This window comes from Pseudorasbora parva, chromosome 19 (assembly GCF_024679245.1).
Source record: "Pseudorasbora parva isolate DD20220531a chromosome 19, ASM2467924v1, whole genome shotgun sequence".
NCBI classification, from domain to species: Eukaryota; Metazoa; Chordata; class Actinopteri; order Cypriniformes; family Gobionidae; genus Pseudorasbora; species Pseudorasbora parva.
Window position 1 is genome coordinate 21099635 of NC_090190.1, and position 16911 is coordinate 21116545.

Consider the following 16911-nt stretch of genomic DNA (forward strand, 5'->3'; position numbering starts at 1 on the left):
TCTGTTTGTGTAACTTTAACTCTTAAAGTCTCTTAACTATTATATTGAAAGTCACGATTTTATAATTGTCCTAAAGTCACGTATAGAGATCACTGGTTAGAGGGCTGGTTAAAAACACTGATTAGGGAATTTGAATAGTTAATCAAGTGTGATTAGGTTGAGCTTAACATTTATGAAGACATTTTTACACAAGTTGACCAAATTTAACACACAGTAATTACAAACTAGAGTGATTAGTGAAGTGCTCTTTGTACCTAAGAAATGCTAAGTTTGCTAAAAAAAAATTAATTATAAAGATTATTTATTTATTTATTCCAGTATTTATTTATTATTCCAATGAAAGATTTCATAATCTTAAATTTGAATGTTAAAACATTTTTACCCGATATTCTGATGTACTTTATTGATATATAAAACAATATGTCATTGGCTATGAAAAAAACATGACATTTAACATCAAACAAAAAATAAACAGAAATTTGGGGAGGCATAATAGATCTTAAATTGTACAGGGTAAAACATTACATTTGTAATGTTTTACAAATGTGCACTATGTAGTATTTTGGCAGTTAAATATCCAAAAAACACTAGGCCAGTGTTATATATTTTGTTCAGTTGAGTAATTACAATATCCCAAATGTTTCCAACTATTTGTAAATTGTGAGAAAATTGCTATTTTAACTAAGGACTGGGACGTTTCAGCATAGCGTTTGAGCGAGTCGCCTGTCATTCGCGTCATATCTGCGCTACCCTCGGTTTTATTCTGCAGAAGCGCTTTTCTCTTAGCGGTGTGAAAATGTCACAGCAGCGCCGAGCGAACGCACAGAGTAACGTCATAACATAATTTAAAACACACTTAAATGTATCTTATATGATAAACAGCTGCTGGCTTTACCTTATATTCATGACTGGAAAAAGCGGAAGTGCGCGCCCCCAGCGACTATGTCCCGTCCCGTCATAATAAAAGTCCCGGTACTCGCGAGCCGTGTGTTTGTATCACTCCAGCGGCTGTGCTCAGCTCCACAACACTCGGTCCTGCTCTGCTTTACACTACAGTAACGTTAACAGTAAGCATTCATGAACATGATTTCTGCCCGAGTCCTATTTTCCCACATTTTCCCACATTTTCCTACAGTCCCACCGGCTGTGAGGTGAAGACCACATGTCCCAAGATACTGCGCTCACACTTGGCGTCATCAAAATACGCCTTTGTTTAGAATAGGCACCCTCTAGTGGACGGAAAGTTGCATAGTGCACCTTTAAATGCAGGGGTGATAGCCATTACTTTAGCTTTATGAATATGAAACTTCCCAAGAAGAAGAATTCACTTTAATGTGTTATTAAAGGGTTACTTCAGCGATTAGCATATGGCTTTGTATCAGTAGAAACTCTGGAGTATATTCAAATGATTGTGCTTTCCCCCTTCATATCCCCCTGAGACACGAGATTAATGCATTTTATTTCTGGAAAAATTCCTCCTATGATGCAAATTGACGATATTTGCATCATAGGAGGAATGTTTGCCCAAAGGCTAGAGACTACAGCAGCAGAGGGAGCCATTTTCGCATGTTTTGAATCCGCGCATAGGGGATGGGAGATTACACTCAGCTGGCAGGGAGAGCTCAGCTGGCAGCTACAGGCACTCATTTAAACAGAGATATGGTGAGCAATGTAAGTCTTTTAACTTCTCAAATTAATTTCTATGAAAGTTAAGCTTGCAAAGGCATGAACTGAAACGTGCCAGACTGAACTCGCGTTGTGAATGTATGCCGCAAGTGTTGTTGCAATTACCTCAGCTCTCATCACTCTCATCACTCTCATCACACACTGCAGTTAGTGCTCAGTGCTGTGATACTCGCGCGGTGACTCACTCATTATATTGGACAGACACGTTCAGTCTTCTCTAACTCCGTCACAGTAATCAAGTTGGTGGCTTTGGGAATGGCCTCACAGGGCAGCAAAGCATTCTGGGAATTGTAGTCTTTCATCCCCATGGGACAAAAATACATTTTCTGTCTTTTCTCTGTCTAGGAGGCACCAAATTCAAAAATAATTTCATATTTCTACTGCATTGATGACCCAGTTTAAATACAGATTCATCTTCACAGCGCTGAAGTACCCCTTTAAGGTGTTTAATGCAACCAGGCACAGATTCTAAATATTTACAATTACAAAATAAATGTGTGTGTTTCAGTTTCAATATTACAAAAAGAACATTGTGGTGAGAAGTCTTTTTTTTTTTTTCTTCCTCTTTTTGTGTGTGTGTGTGTTAAGAAACACATTACATGGATAATACCTGTGCAGTATTCTAATATTCATTTCCTTTACCTTATTTTTTTGGTGAAAATGTTTGAGGCCTACTTACTGACCAAATTTTCTCAATTGAAAGTATAGAGAAAAATTGTTGATGCAGACATAGTTGTCCAATTCAACTCGAGCGACACAAGGGGGCAGTGCTGGCAAATGATCATTGCGACGGCGGCTGTTTTTGTGAGAGCTGTGTTTTTCCTCTCCTGGCCATCAGGAGGCGGCATTGAACCCTCACGTTTTCAATCCACCATAAAAAATATTCCCTCACAAATTTGACTATGTTAATTATTTTCTACTGCTACATATCATGCTTACAACAATTGTTACTACTGTAAAAATAATGCAATGTATATAATCATGGTGTCTAATAGTACATTACCACAGTTTTAATGAGAATATTAAAATATTTTAAAAGCACAGAGAACCTTAGGCTAAAAATAGTAGTTTCCAGATTAATCTTCTGTTTTTTCATAATTTTATTTAAACACTTCCTCTGACTCCTATATCAATGAAGATCCTGTTACATCCTTTTACAAATATGATCCTGGGTCACAAAACAAGTTACATGGGTATATTTGTGGCATTAGCCTACATAGCCAAAATTAAGATTAGCCACAAATTAAGATATTATGTATAGATCACGTTCCATTAAGATATTTTAGTTATCCATAAATGCTTGTGAGTACATTCGGCTGAACACTTTAACCAATTTTGAAAGCCAATAGAAATAATTATGAAATTTCATAGCCTATAAAATGTCATAATGTTCCGCATTAAATTTCCCGAAATACTTTTCCATTGAATTGCCATTAACATGCGGTTACATCCGAAAACATGACATTCAGTTTGCATGATAGTATATGTAGAAATATCTTCTTTTTTTTAACCCTTCTGGTTTTGTCATTTTTGACCAAAAAGTTTTGTTTTGGTTCTTTTACTTCCTTTTTTTTTTTTTTACTTCATCCGAATGGTACATTTATTCAGCTTTCAGATGATGTATAAATCTCAATAAAAAAAAAAATGTACCCTTATGATGTTTTTGTGGTCCAGTGTCACAATTAAACATTCTGTTTTACACCACAAAAAAGTGTGGGATTCTGTTTGGGATCATTTTGGCCCTCTACATTGTAAAAACAAAATATTGTTGGTTTAACTTTAAAAAGTAAGTAACCCTGGCTGCCTTAAAATTTTAAGTTTATTGAAATAAAAAATGTGAGTTGATACAATGAAAGAAATTGGTTTAATAAATAGAAACTCAAATTATTATTGCATCTGAACCCCAATTTTTTTTTTTTTTTTTTTTTTTGGATAAATTATGAAAATAGCACAATTTGGCATGTTTCTCTGCATCATCACAAATAAAACACAATTACCCAATATGCTTACACAATCTTTTAATACTAGTTGAATAAAGGTTGTCGACTCTCAAAAATGTATCATCGTATTAACTCAAACTTTTAATTTTAATGAACTCAAAATTTTAAGGCAACCAGGTAACCTTTTTTTAAAAACATTTTTTTTTTTTTTTACAGTGTATAGGGCAAAGCAACAATCTGAGAATCTTTCATGTTTGGGACCTTCTTATTTGGAAAGGTTTAGGGGTTAGCTTTTTAATATTCTCAGAGTGTGTCTTTGTCAAATGTTTGGTATGCATTTGTTATTTCATTTCAAATGTAGATGCTGATAAGGTATTTCAAATACCCATTCCTTAGAGCAAAAGAACAGATCAGACCCTCCTCTGACATCCCTGCTATCACATTTGCTGGAGTTATTCCTCACGCAGGCTTGATTGTATATTTTGTATCACTGCTAATGGTTTGGAGCAGAGTGTGCAGTTTGTTAACAACTCTCTTGGACATCGTGCGACTGTCTATAGCTTTAGTGGCGGCCTTCATCATGATGGTGAGAGTGTCAGTTACCATCTTACCCGTGCCTGTCAGTTGCAGTAGCTTGTGCAAACTAGCAAGTGTTTGTTGTATGTGAAATGAAACATATGTTTCCTAAAACTTAATAGTAACTTTGCCTCTTGTAGGCAATTTCACAGCTCAGTCGTCAGAATGGTAGACAAACATGTGATGATGTTTAGCACAAACACAACATTTACATTTTTTTCTTCTTTTTTTAAGCAACCAATCATTTAGTGAACTAGGCCTCCAATCATTTAGTGAACTAGAAAATTATTCTCTTTTGTCCATAAACTGACTTGTTTTTATTGTATCCAGGGAAAAAACTGCACTTTTCACTAACACTTTTCAATAACATTTACAGTATCTTAATAATTATTACATTATAATTTTTACTGCATTTAATAGATTAATGTATTTATAAATAAAGTATTGTTCAGTGTCAATTTATGTTTGTTAATAATACATTAACAAAATGTTAATTTGTTCGCCGTGAACGTTTAAAATTATGTATTAGTAACATTTGAAGTACTTTTTTCATTTTAGGTTCATTTTTATGATGTAAGTGTTGACTAACATCATAAAACCCATGTAAAGTACTTGATTATAATTTTAACTGATTACAAATGTGTAATTACAAATATATTCAAATACAATGGGTATAAAAATGTTTTGTTAGTTTTGCTATAAATGCTTGTAAGTATTTTCAGTACATACACTTTAATAATTTTTTAAAAGCCATAGAACTAATTATGAAATTACATCAAATGTCTTAATGTTAAGCTAACTGCATGTAATACTTTTCAATTGAATTGCCGTTAACATGCCATTACATCCGAAAAAATTACATTCAGTTTGCAATATTTAGTATATGCACTGTAAAAAATTTGTGTTGGTTTTTGTTGGTTTAACTTAAAAAAGTAAGTAATCTGGTTGCCTTAAAATTTTGAGTTTATTGAAATTAAAAATTTGAGTTGATACAATGACGTAAATTTGTTCAATAAATAGAAACTCAAAATATTATTGTATCTGAACCACATAAAAAATGTGATAAATCATGAAAATAGAACTATTTGTCATGTTTCACTGCGTCATCAGAAATAAAACACACACAATTACCCAATATGCATACAAAATCTTTTAATAATATTTTAATAAAGGTTGCTGAATCTCAAAAAATGTTCATTGTATTAACTCAAAATTTTAATTTCAATAAACTCAAAATGTTAAGGCAACCAGGTAACTTTTTTTTCTAAATAATTTTTACAGTGTGTAGAAGTATCATATTTTTTAACCCTTCTGGTTCTGTTGGGTAATCTTTTACCAAAAAGTTTTTATTTTTATTTATTTTTTTCATCCGAATGGTACAAAAAATCATGGATTTTTGGTTCTGAAAAAAAATCACTGTTTTATTGTTCGCAGTCAAAAATGACAGCATTGGAAATGTTGTTAGACTAATTTCATATTTAAAATCTTTGTAAAATCTAAATATCTTACTGAAAGATTTTTATATCAACCTCAAAATTTGGAATACAACTTGTTTAGGTTAATGCCTTTAATTTTCTCACTGTTCAGAGTTAATTTAGTACATTTCATATAAAATGTAAAAATAGTATTTTTGTGCATTTTTCATAATAAACTTCTATAACGTGTTTTTATTATTATTATTACTTTAACTTTCTTCACTTTAGCAATAATCTGAAGTGTCTTCTTTAAAAAGAAACCTACCTTAAGTAAATTTTTTGTTCTATGCTGAAAAATGTTACCAGGTAAATGGAACATAACTATTCCATAAATATAATATAGGTTGATAAAACCCCCTATAATACAAAATATTAAATTGTCAAACTAAAATATAGTATAGTACTTTCATATAAAGTAGTTTTTTTAGAGGTTTTTTTTTTTGTGGCAGGATTAAATAATATAATTTCTATAATACATATTTAAAAGTGTGTTAAAGTCAACTTTTTCACAAGGGTGGGCTTGATAATTTGATGAGAAGTGTTGGAGATTGTACTGAGGTCTGTTGATTTTCTTGGCAAAAAAGAACCAATTGGCTCTCCATTTAATCTCTTTGCTGCCCAGGAGGATTGACAGAGATAATAAAGAGATCTGATTTGTGATTTTTCATGGGTTATTTTGAGAAAAGAGGTAAAGCTAGGCCACCTACTGCGTGATGCAGCTGTAATGTTTTCTTCCAGAATGCTCCGTCCCTGTTGGTGGGTGTAGTTGTGAGCTGGCCGGGGTGAAGAGTCGGGACAGGGATCTGGAGGTTGCTCAGCTGACAGCTATGTCTCACCCAGGTACGAGAATTTCTTCATTAACGAAGGCACACAGACATCAGAGGGCGAAGTGGGTTTGTGTGGGGGTGAAAGGCAAGAGAGATGATGGGCAAACACAGCACCACGACGGGCCGCTCCAGACTTGATGACTTGTTTTTGGCAGCAGGGACCCATAACTCATCCACAAGTCCTCGCATTCAGACTCACCATTATAACCCAGGTGTTTACCCAGTCATGCACTGACTCTGTACTGACTGCACCGAATACCGGGAAATAGAAGATGAATTGGCATTGTTGATGGAAAACGAGGTCCCTATGGATAAACTGAAGCATACGCTGACGTTCTCTATATTCTGGCCCTTGGGAAACTCATCACAAGCAGATTATGTTTTAGCGTTAATTATATTTACTTAAAATACTGCTGCTATTTCAATATACAATATAAATCCTCTTTTGTCTTAAACCGTTCATTATTCTTGACACTTCATGTTTTCTGTCCCCTGTATATACACATATAGGTATACATTTTTTTATTATTTTACAGTGTCCTTTTTATATGTTTAATGAACAGAAAATAATACTTAATTACATGCAACTAACCCTCAACCAAACCATATTCCTTCCCTAACCCTAGTAAGTATGCTGCTAATATTACTCAGTACCTAATATATAATTACACTGTAACAATGACACCTTTAATCACTCTGTAGTACATACTAACAGCGGACCCACTTTATATTAGGTGGCCTTAACTACTATGTACTAACATTTGAATGCTTCATTTGATACAATGCATTTATTGTGTACATACGTTTTTACATGACTTATATATTTTTTGAAATGCCTGCATGTAATTACATCTGAACATCTGAAATTAATTTCCGTAGTTGCATTCATAATTAGACTGTTAACCTTTCCCTTACACCTAACCCTACCCTTAAACTTACCCATCCCACTAAACCTGTCCCTAACTTTACCCGTATCCCACCTCAATATCAGTGTATTGCAATACAATATGAACACAATAAGTACATTGTACTTATTTTTTGATGTTAGTAGTTAAGGCCACCTAATATAAAGTGAGACCAATAACGGACATAACATGTTGATGTCACTTTAAGGATAATTGAACTAGAAAACCTATCTCTCTAAGTCTCAAGTCTGATTTGGGATTGTTTGATATTTCCGTCCCCAGTTCTGTTCAGGTTTGCTAGTACACTATAAAAAAATATTTACAAAATAAGGTACCTGGTTGCCTTATAATTTTGAGTTCATTGAAATTAAAATTTTGAGTTAATACAATGAACATTTTTGAGAATCGACAACCTTTATTCAAATATTATTAAAAACATTATTTTGTAAGCATATTGGGTGTGTGTTTTATTTCTGATGACGCAGTGAAACATGCCAAATAGTGCTATTTTCATGATTTATCACATTTTTTATGTGGTTCAGATACAATAATATTTTTAGTTTCTATTTATTAAACCAATTTCCTTCATTGTATCAACTAATTTTTTTTTATTTAAATTAACTCAACATTTTAAGGCAACCATGTTACTTACTGGGTAAAAGGTTTTTTATTGTTGGTTTAAGTTAAGCCAACAATATTTTTTACAGTGTATTGCTTTCCACCATTTTAGTATAAACTAATGGCAGCTTTATAAATATATATTTCCTTTTCCTTTTTGGGGGATTATTCGATGTTTTCTCATCATATTCTTCTTGTCCCATTCAGAGTTCATCCTATTATGGCAAATTGAACAGAATGTGAATTCAATTACAACACTTTAAAGTGGGAAAATTATTTTTTCTAAATTAAATCTCACTCCTCTTAGGATCAACCCTGTTGAATGTTTTTAACTGGGAAAATACACTTATTACAATGCTTCCCCCCCCCCCCCCCCCCCCCCAAACCTTCATAATGTCGGTTTTTGAATTCCTTGTGGAAAATAAGCTTATAAAATATGTGACATAACGTAATATTTTTTTCACTAAAAACATATTGTATATGATAACAACTCTTTAATTAGTGAATTCGCAGCAAAGTTTTGAATGCTACCATGTTATCACATTACCCCTTTTATTATTACAAATGGGAGAAAAGCTTTGAAATTTCACATGAGCAAGAAAAAACTTGCCTCGATGACATTTATTAAAACATATAATCGGAGAATTAGCCAAATTAACTGCATTGAAATCAATGGTTTTTAATGCTGCGATTGTTAATCAGTAGATGTGCATATATTTAGTCCCAAAAGTGTGGTGTGAGATATGGGAAAGATGCTACAAATATTATATAAAAGTAATTTTGAGGCAAATTTCATCACGTGTAACTTGTATTAAAAGTATTAGGCTTAAATAACTAACTAAAAATTTGGTCATCTTGGCTTATTTGCTCTGCTTGCTTACGGTACTAAAACATTATTAATAAATATTTTTGATGTATCTCTTCTGAGTCAATTATCTGTAACTAACTAAATACATATCTATATATGATATATTTAATTTAATATACAAGCCATTTACTCATCTCTGTTATGCCGCGTTCCACTATCTTTTTTTTTGGCTGGTCAAATCAAGACCTCTTACGTTCAACCAGTATTTTTTTACATTTTACTTCTTTCTCCTGATGTTACACATTTGTTTAAAGTAGCACCACATACAAAACAATAACCCACATCAGTACAGAGTAGGCCATCAGAGAATGACTTGTGCCTAATGTATCATAAACATAATTCTCAATACCCAGCTTCTCAGTAACATGCAATGTTAGCAGTGTTAACAAGCAAACTCAAGACTGGTGAGGTCCATATGGGTAAAGCGGGCACCAATGGAAAACAACAAATAGCACACTTCAGAACACAATTGTCTCATTTGTCCTCACAGCAAGGGGTCCTATAGGCCTTCCTTTCCTCACCTGTGTGCCGAGCACACTTTGAAGAGCGTATTTGAAAGACACACTTGCCAGGAAGACAGAGACCCAATGAAGCTATTATTAACAAGGATCAACACAGGCAGGCTGCCATATGTGTGTTTGAGTGTTTGTGTGTGTTTAGGATGTTATGAGTGTCCAGACAAACCACACAGACAAAGAGCTCAGTCAGAGAGCTAGAAATACTCTGAGAAGACTCGGCACTGATGAGGGGAAGTGGCGTTTAAAGAACACCTGTGGTTGCTCTACCTGTGTGAACTTGAGGGGAAATTATTTCATCACTTCAAATCACGCGGACACCAGTTAAGAGATATTTCAAAATAGCAAAAATGAATGTTAGTTGTGAGGTGCTAGCAGTATTTGAGGGAAGATGATGTTGGTTTGATCATTTGTTTTATAATGCATATGGCATCCTGACATTTTTAAGTGCATAACACTGATTATCTCTTCATCACGGCACCTGTTAGTGGGTGGGATATATTAGGCAGCAAGTGGACATTTTGTCCTCGATGTGAGAAGCAGGAAAAATGGGCAAGCGTAAGGATATGATCGAGTTTGACAAGGACCAAATTGTGATGGCTAGACGACTGTTTCAGAGCATCTTCAAAACTGCAGCTCTTGTGGAGTGTTCCTGGTCTGCAGTGCTCAGTATCTATTAAAAGTGGTCCAAGGAAGGAACAGTGATGAACCGGCGACAGCTTAATGGGTGGCCAAGGCTCATTGATGCACGTGGGGAGGGAAGCCTGGCTCGTGTTGTCTGATCAAACAGACAAAGTTAATTCTGGTTCTGATAGAAATGTGTCAGAATAAACAGCGTATCGTAGTTTGATGCGTATGGGGCTGCATAGCCGCAGACCAGTCAGTGTGCCCATGCTGACCCCTGTCCACCGCCGAAAGCACCAACAGTGTGCACGTGAGCATCAGAGCTGGACCATGGAGCAATGAAAGAAGCTGGCCTGGTCTGATGAATCATGCTTTCTTTTACATCACCTGGATGGACGGCTGTGTATGCGTCGCGTACCGGGGAACACATGGCACCAGGACGCACTATGGGAAGAAGGCAAGCCGGTGGAGGCAGCGTGATGCTTTGGGCAACGTTCTGCTGGGAAACCTTGGGTCCTGCCCTCCATGTGGAGGTTTATTGACACGTAGCACCTACCTAAGCATTCTTGTAGACCATGTACACCCTTTCATGGAAACATTATTCCCTGGTGGCTGTGGCTAATTTCATAAAAATGGTTTGAGGGGCACAACAACAAGCTTGAGGTGTTGACTTGGCCTCCAAATTCCCCAGATCTCAATCCAATCGAGCATCTGTGCTGAACAAACAAGTCCGATCCATGGAGGACCCACCCCGCTTACAGGACTTAAAGGATCTTCAGCTAACATCTTGGTGCCATATACCACAGCACACCTTCAGGGGTCTAGTGGAGTTGTTTTGGCAGCAAAAGCGAGACAAACACGATAATGTTATGCCTGATCGGTGTAAATGTACAGTACAATATAGTAAAACTAGGTTTAGTGCCTCATGCGATATATAATATTTTATCCACTAAGCCCACCCCATCTCTCATTGTAGATTTTTAAAAGTGTTTTAAGTAAGTAAAAATAAAAAGTTTACATTAATAGATGTGTGATTCTCAGGATGTTTTAAGCCCTCCTAATGCATTCGGGTCTGTTTTGACCCAGAAGAGGTACATCAATTTTGTTTTTTAAAGCAGATTTGAGTACAAAACAAAACTTTGGATATGAACTAAGACTCTCAAAACACACATAATTCATTTATTTTATTATTTGTTTAATTTTTTCATTTTTATCCAAAAACATAGACATAACCATGCAAACTACATTGCCAGAATATCTTTAAAACATGTGCTTTATGTTCAAGTGCTCATACAACAGTCTTTTGCTTAGACAGTTTACAAAGTGCTTTTCAGGGCAGCATTCTGTGAGTTTGGCCCTACACACAGTACAGACAGAGATCTGTTTAGAAAGACTAACTTTCATGGGTTGTTCTCTTTACTCTGGGAACACACCATGGCTGCTCTACCAGCTGCCTGTCACATTGCTCCTTCATTATTGTTTGCCTGTGGCCCTGTGACCCTCCAGGCTTCATTTACGCCCAAGTGTTGAGTGCTCAATCACGGCCCCAGACCGCCGATCCCCAGTGCTGTCAATGAGCAGTGACATCACCAACATCAGTCACGCCACGGCTCATGCAGAGCGTTTATGACATGCTTGATTTCATTTTATGAGAGATTTGAATCCATAATCCTATTGAATCCTATTATTATGATTATTATTATGTATTATTTAAATGATAAAATACTAATACCAATACACTACCATTACCACTACCACTATAAATAATAATAATAATAATAATAATAATAATAATAATAATAATAATAATAATAATAATAATATTTAAACAAAGCTTTAAAAAATAAAACATTACCACACAACTAATTATATTAATTATTATTATTATTATTATTGCTATTATTAATACTAATACTGATACACTACCATTACCACTACTACTAGTAGTAGTAATAATACTGTAATTATACTGTAAGTATTATATGTTTTATTATTGGTAGTATTTAATTGTATTGTTTGTATTATTATTAACACAGCAAAAATATAATAATAGTGCTAATATACAACTACTACTGTAAAAAAAAAGCAGTAAAAATAGGGCACAATGTAAAAATGTAATCATTTTACCCTTTTTTTTTAAATGACGCATTGCATTAGGTTGTGTTTTAAGGGTTAATGGAATTACTGGATAATATCCTGGCAGAAAAGGGACAATCTTTTTACTGTGTACAGGCATACTGCTATTTTTATTTAAATGTTTCTTTCTTTGTTTATACAAGCTTTGGTTTTATTAGGTCAGACCTCTAAAAGAGACCTCCAACAATATACATAAAAGTATGACACAACATAAATTCATTTCTAATAAAGTGTGCAACATTAATGCTAATCCAAAAAAGAGAGGACGTCCGTCTCTTCCCGCTTTTAGATTATTTGAATTGATTCTGCCATTCATTTTGTCGTTTGTCATGATCAGTTGCAATTTGTTCCTTTTTTTCTTCTTTTATTGTAACGTGTTGACCATGTGTCACACAGATCTGCAGATTCTAACAAAGCGCTGTGAGAGATCGTGAAGCCCATCACCTGCTCTGAATCTCTCTATTACAGCATTCACTGAGTCCACACTTCATTTAACACAAACCTGCCGCTGCGCTGTCATCAGCGCGCTCGTCTAAAATCTCCACCTTTCCCTGAATTTAAAGATCACCTTCCACCTGCTGTCCAACTGCTTGAAACCGCCTCACTGATTTACCTCCAGATCAAGATGTTCAACAATGCACATGCAATAATAGAACAGGAAGGCTTTAAGTGAGTAGACATATGTGCAGACAAAGACTTGAAAAACCTTAAATGTTATCAGATTATTAATATATAATGTCTAATTTTTAAGCAAATATTTAAAATCCTCAATACTAAACTGTTTCATAGTAAACAACCAGTTAGGACATTATTATTATTAAAGCTGTTAAATTTGAATAATTTATATTTGGGTGGTTTAGAGAAGAACTCGCATCCTCTTAGAGTGATCAGTTGATATTCTAATAATTATAGAAATGTGTTCTTTTTTTCTTTACAATGTCAAGATTTGTACATAAAGTCCCTCGAAAGAAAAGACCACTGGCAAGTGTTTGACAGAAAAAGAAAAAAGAAAAGAAATTTAATTTATTATTAAAATGACATAAATAAAACTCACAAAGAGTCCAACAAATACAAATAGATATGTACAAATGATTTCTCTATAGGACGGATTGCAGACAAGACTACCCCCCCCCCCCCCCCGAACGTTTCCACCATTTTAAACTAAACAGCAAAGTCTGTCTTTCATTCGCTCTGCAGAAAGCACATGTAGGACTGTTACAGTTATATACTGTAATGCATTGAAAATGGTCGTTAATTTCTCTTTATTTACACACATATACATTTTAGTGAGTCAAAAGCACGATTTGGTCTTATTAATCTTTTAGATAATATTATTAAGAATATACACCATAATTGGCCCCATTTTTATGACTGATGTCTAAAATTCCAATGATGTTTTTTTCCCCCGTGAATATAGATGCTCTATGATAAAGTGATTGTCTCTTTTCAGGTCTTGATTGTGATACTCGCAATATCATACAGATGTGAATTTCAAAATTGACCAGTTTTCGGATTGAGCTCTTCTAGATTCCCTCGGGATGTAGGCCAGCCTTTGTAGGATCTCCACCTCAGATCAAGTCCCATACTGCTCCATCAGTCCCAGAGTCCCGGTTGGGACTCAGTAGCTCTGTGCCACAGGAGCCCAGGATGCTGTAAGCCTGGCGATTGAGCTCTCAAACTGGGCATCTCCCACGCCAACTTCGCTCAGGCCTGGATCGTACATCGAGGAGGGAGAGGAGACGGGCAGAGAAGAGGTCAGCCCGGAGTAGGACACCGAAGAACCGCGCAGGAACTGAGACGTCAGGCCGCCCGCGATGGTCCCCGATGCAGAGCCCGACGGGGTGAGGGTTGTCCCAGCAACGGACCACAAGCTTGGGTATTGGCTGTAAAGTAGGAAGTACATCCATGCGTCAGCCATTGCTATTTATTCAAAAAAATAAGAAAGATCTTTATGTGTAGAAAGCACCCACCTGGTGTTAGAGGTAGTGTTGGTGGTGTGGGCCAGGGTGCCCATCCCGCTGGAGTTGGGTATCTGCAGGGCTGACCAGCTATCATGAGAAGCAAGACTTCCTGAAGAGTTGTCCATGTAGTTATCTAAGAGAAAAATACAAGTAAAGTAAATAAATTGAAAGGAATCGTTTAAAATATACTTTCTGGGTCAGATAAACTGCTATGACAATCTTACTGTGCTAAAATGGACTGCTAATTTCATTTTTTTCTGCACAGCCTCAGAAACGACTGCCTTGATCAATATAATCAAAGACCATGTCACATTTTATGTTAAGTGTGCTGTGTACTAATATTCACAATGCATATATTGTGTACATATTGTACTTGACCCTTGTCTTACACCTTAACCCACCCTTAAACCTAACCATACCACCAAACCCGTATCTAACCTTACCAATATGCCACCTCAATAGCCAAAAAAACAAGAACACAATAAGCACATTGTACCTTTTTTTGTTGTGATGTACATACTTTAGGTAAAAAAGACCACCTATTATAAAATGTGACCAGAACATAATTTTTCTTCATTCTTATAATATCTGTATCTAATGTATGTAAACATATCATGCCAATAAAGTACTTTAAGCCAAATTGAACTGAATGAACGTGCTCTTACTGGTGGTAGTGCTGCGGTGGGGGTAATGGCCGGGATACGGGGCAGCTCTGTGGTTCCTCAGGCTGGAGTATCGCTCACAGTACGAGCCAGAGGAGTGAACAGGGGCCCCACTGAACTGAGGAGGGCTGCTGCTGGGGCCCATAGGGCCGTTACTGGGCAGGAACCAGCCACCAACTGTTGGAGGTACACAAAAATGTTAAACACTGAGGGGAAGATTTAGTTGTTCATAAAGTTGATTTTTGAGTGATGGTTAACTTACGTTGTGAGTATCCAGATTGCTGATTGTCAGTGCTGTGATCTGGGACATCCTTGTGGTCACTTCTGTTGACATGACAACACAAAAAATGATCAGTTGTAGGCTAATCATGTACATCAATTATCCAAACGGGGTTACTGAATGGCTTTTAAAGGGATATTTCCTTGTACCTTTCTTTGGCATCCAGGAATGCTTTGGCAAACGGGTTATGCTTGATCTTCAGAGCCGTGATCTGAAAATAATAAATGATTAGAGCAAATGAACATAGAGGAAAATGCTCAATTAATGCAACATTATGAAGGCTGAGGACACACCTGACACTTTGATTTAGCAAACACTCACCTCTTCGTTTTGATAAGCCGTGACTGCAATAAACTGGGTCTCAGGAAAAGACTGACTGCTGATCATTTTCTGAATCCCACCGACTTTCACTATATGAATCCTGGGTTCGTATTTGTGCAAAGAGTTCAACATAATCTAAAAGAGAAGAAAAATTATGGTTATGAAATGTAAATATTGAATATAATTGTAAAATTTGAAAATATATTAACTCCTAACAAACTGTACTTTTACTGTAAACTTGTTTTTTTTTTACTATACACGTATTTATTTCACCTCTGAGATCTAAAAATGACATTTACCTGTCCTCCTCCGTTGAGTTTATTGGAGAGTTTGACTTTGCTGAAGGAGACGGGCGCTTTCATCCAGTGCGCGCCGAAGTTGGGTGAGTCTGGATGGATGTAGACGCAGCTCGGACTCTGGGGTTCAGGTTTTCCGCCTGGCACCCACTCGCCGTTGACATATTTCCACCGGTTATTATCGGCCGCCACGAAGTCCAGCAGGACAGAGTACATTGCGTTGGGGTCAAGACCGGATACATTGGCTCTGAGCACGGGAAACATTCGTCTAGAAGACGAGACAAAGATTTGTCAAAAACATTTTAATAGTAGGCTAGTCAAACTGAAGTAACTGGACAAGAATAAGTATTATCGCTACAAACCTAGAACGCTTGTAAACGAGGGAGTCGTAACCATAGCAACGCAACTTCTTTTTTTTTGTTTTTGTTTTTGCTATGACTTCTGACAAAGTCTAGCTTCACCTCACGGACTATTTTCACGCCTTTTAGGTCAATTTTATGCAAAATTGTTTTATATAGGGAGCGTTTTAGTGCAGTGAATTTTAACAACTGGTGTGAAATCTCAACATACCTTCCAGTCTTAGTGACAATCATTTCATTGGTGAGTTCTTTAAATTTGGTCCACAACTCCGCGTCTTCAAGGGAAAGTTTAATATCCCGCTCGGACGCGTCGCCTTTCTCGCTGCCCTTCTGAAACTCGCTCTCCACGGCGCTCAGGAGGTGATCCAGGCGCTGATCGGGACTTGAGGAGGACATATTTCCGATAAATAAACCTTGAGTTAAGTCCGAAATCAGCAAATCCTGTTGGGCAACGATGCTTTGACAGCACGGTCTCAATGTGCCCTTTTAACGTGCCCGAAGTCTTTTTAAAGGCCCGATACTGAGCTCCCGCTGTTACGGGGCGTGACCCGGAGCGCGAGACCAGGCCCATCGCGCCCTAATAGCGCCCGATAATTTGTCGCCACAAAACGGAAAGTATAGTGGCACATTACAAAGTGTTAAAGTGCTCAATAGTCTACAGTCACTGGCAAACGTTTTATTATTTAAGAAAAGAATAATAAAACAAATTAAAAAAAAAAAAACATCACTGACAAACTACGAATTTATTAGCTTTATATGACTAGCCTATAATAATTCATTTACTTATTGTTTTGAAAACTCCAGTCTGTAAGTTTCCGCTTTTTTTAAAATATACTTAATACTTTACACACCTTGTTCTGCA

General features: G+C 36.1%; 1 protein-coding gene across 1 annotated transcript; it reads right to left on the reverse strand.

Moving 5' to 3' along the window:
- Nucleotides 1-13770: 13770 nt before the first annotated feature.
- On the reverse strand, nt 13771-16584 carry tbxta (T-box transcription factor Ta). The gene is made up of 8 exons (XM_067425723.1): nt 16261-16584; nt 15694-15958; nt 15395-15529; nt 15223-15284; nt 15056-15117; nt 14797-14970; nt 14141-14264; nt 13771-14053 (listed from the first exon to the last, which is right to left on the reverse strand). The coding sequence occupies exons 1-8, from the start codon at nt 16443-16445 to the stop codon at nt 13789-13791; spliced, it is 1272 nt and encodes a 423-aa protein (XP_067281824.1). The 5' UTR covers nt 16446-16584; the 3' UTR covers nt 13771-13788.
- Nucleotides 16585-16911: the final 327 nt, after the last annotated feature.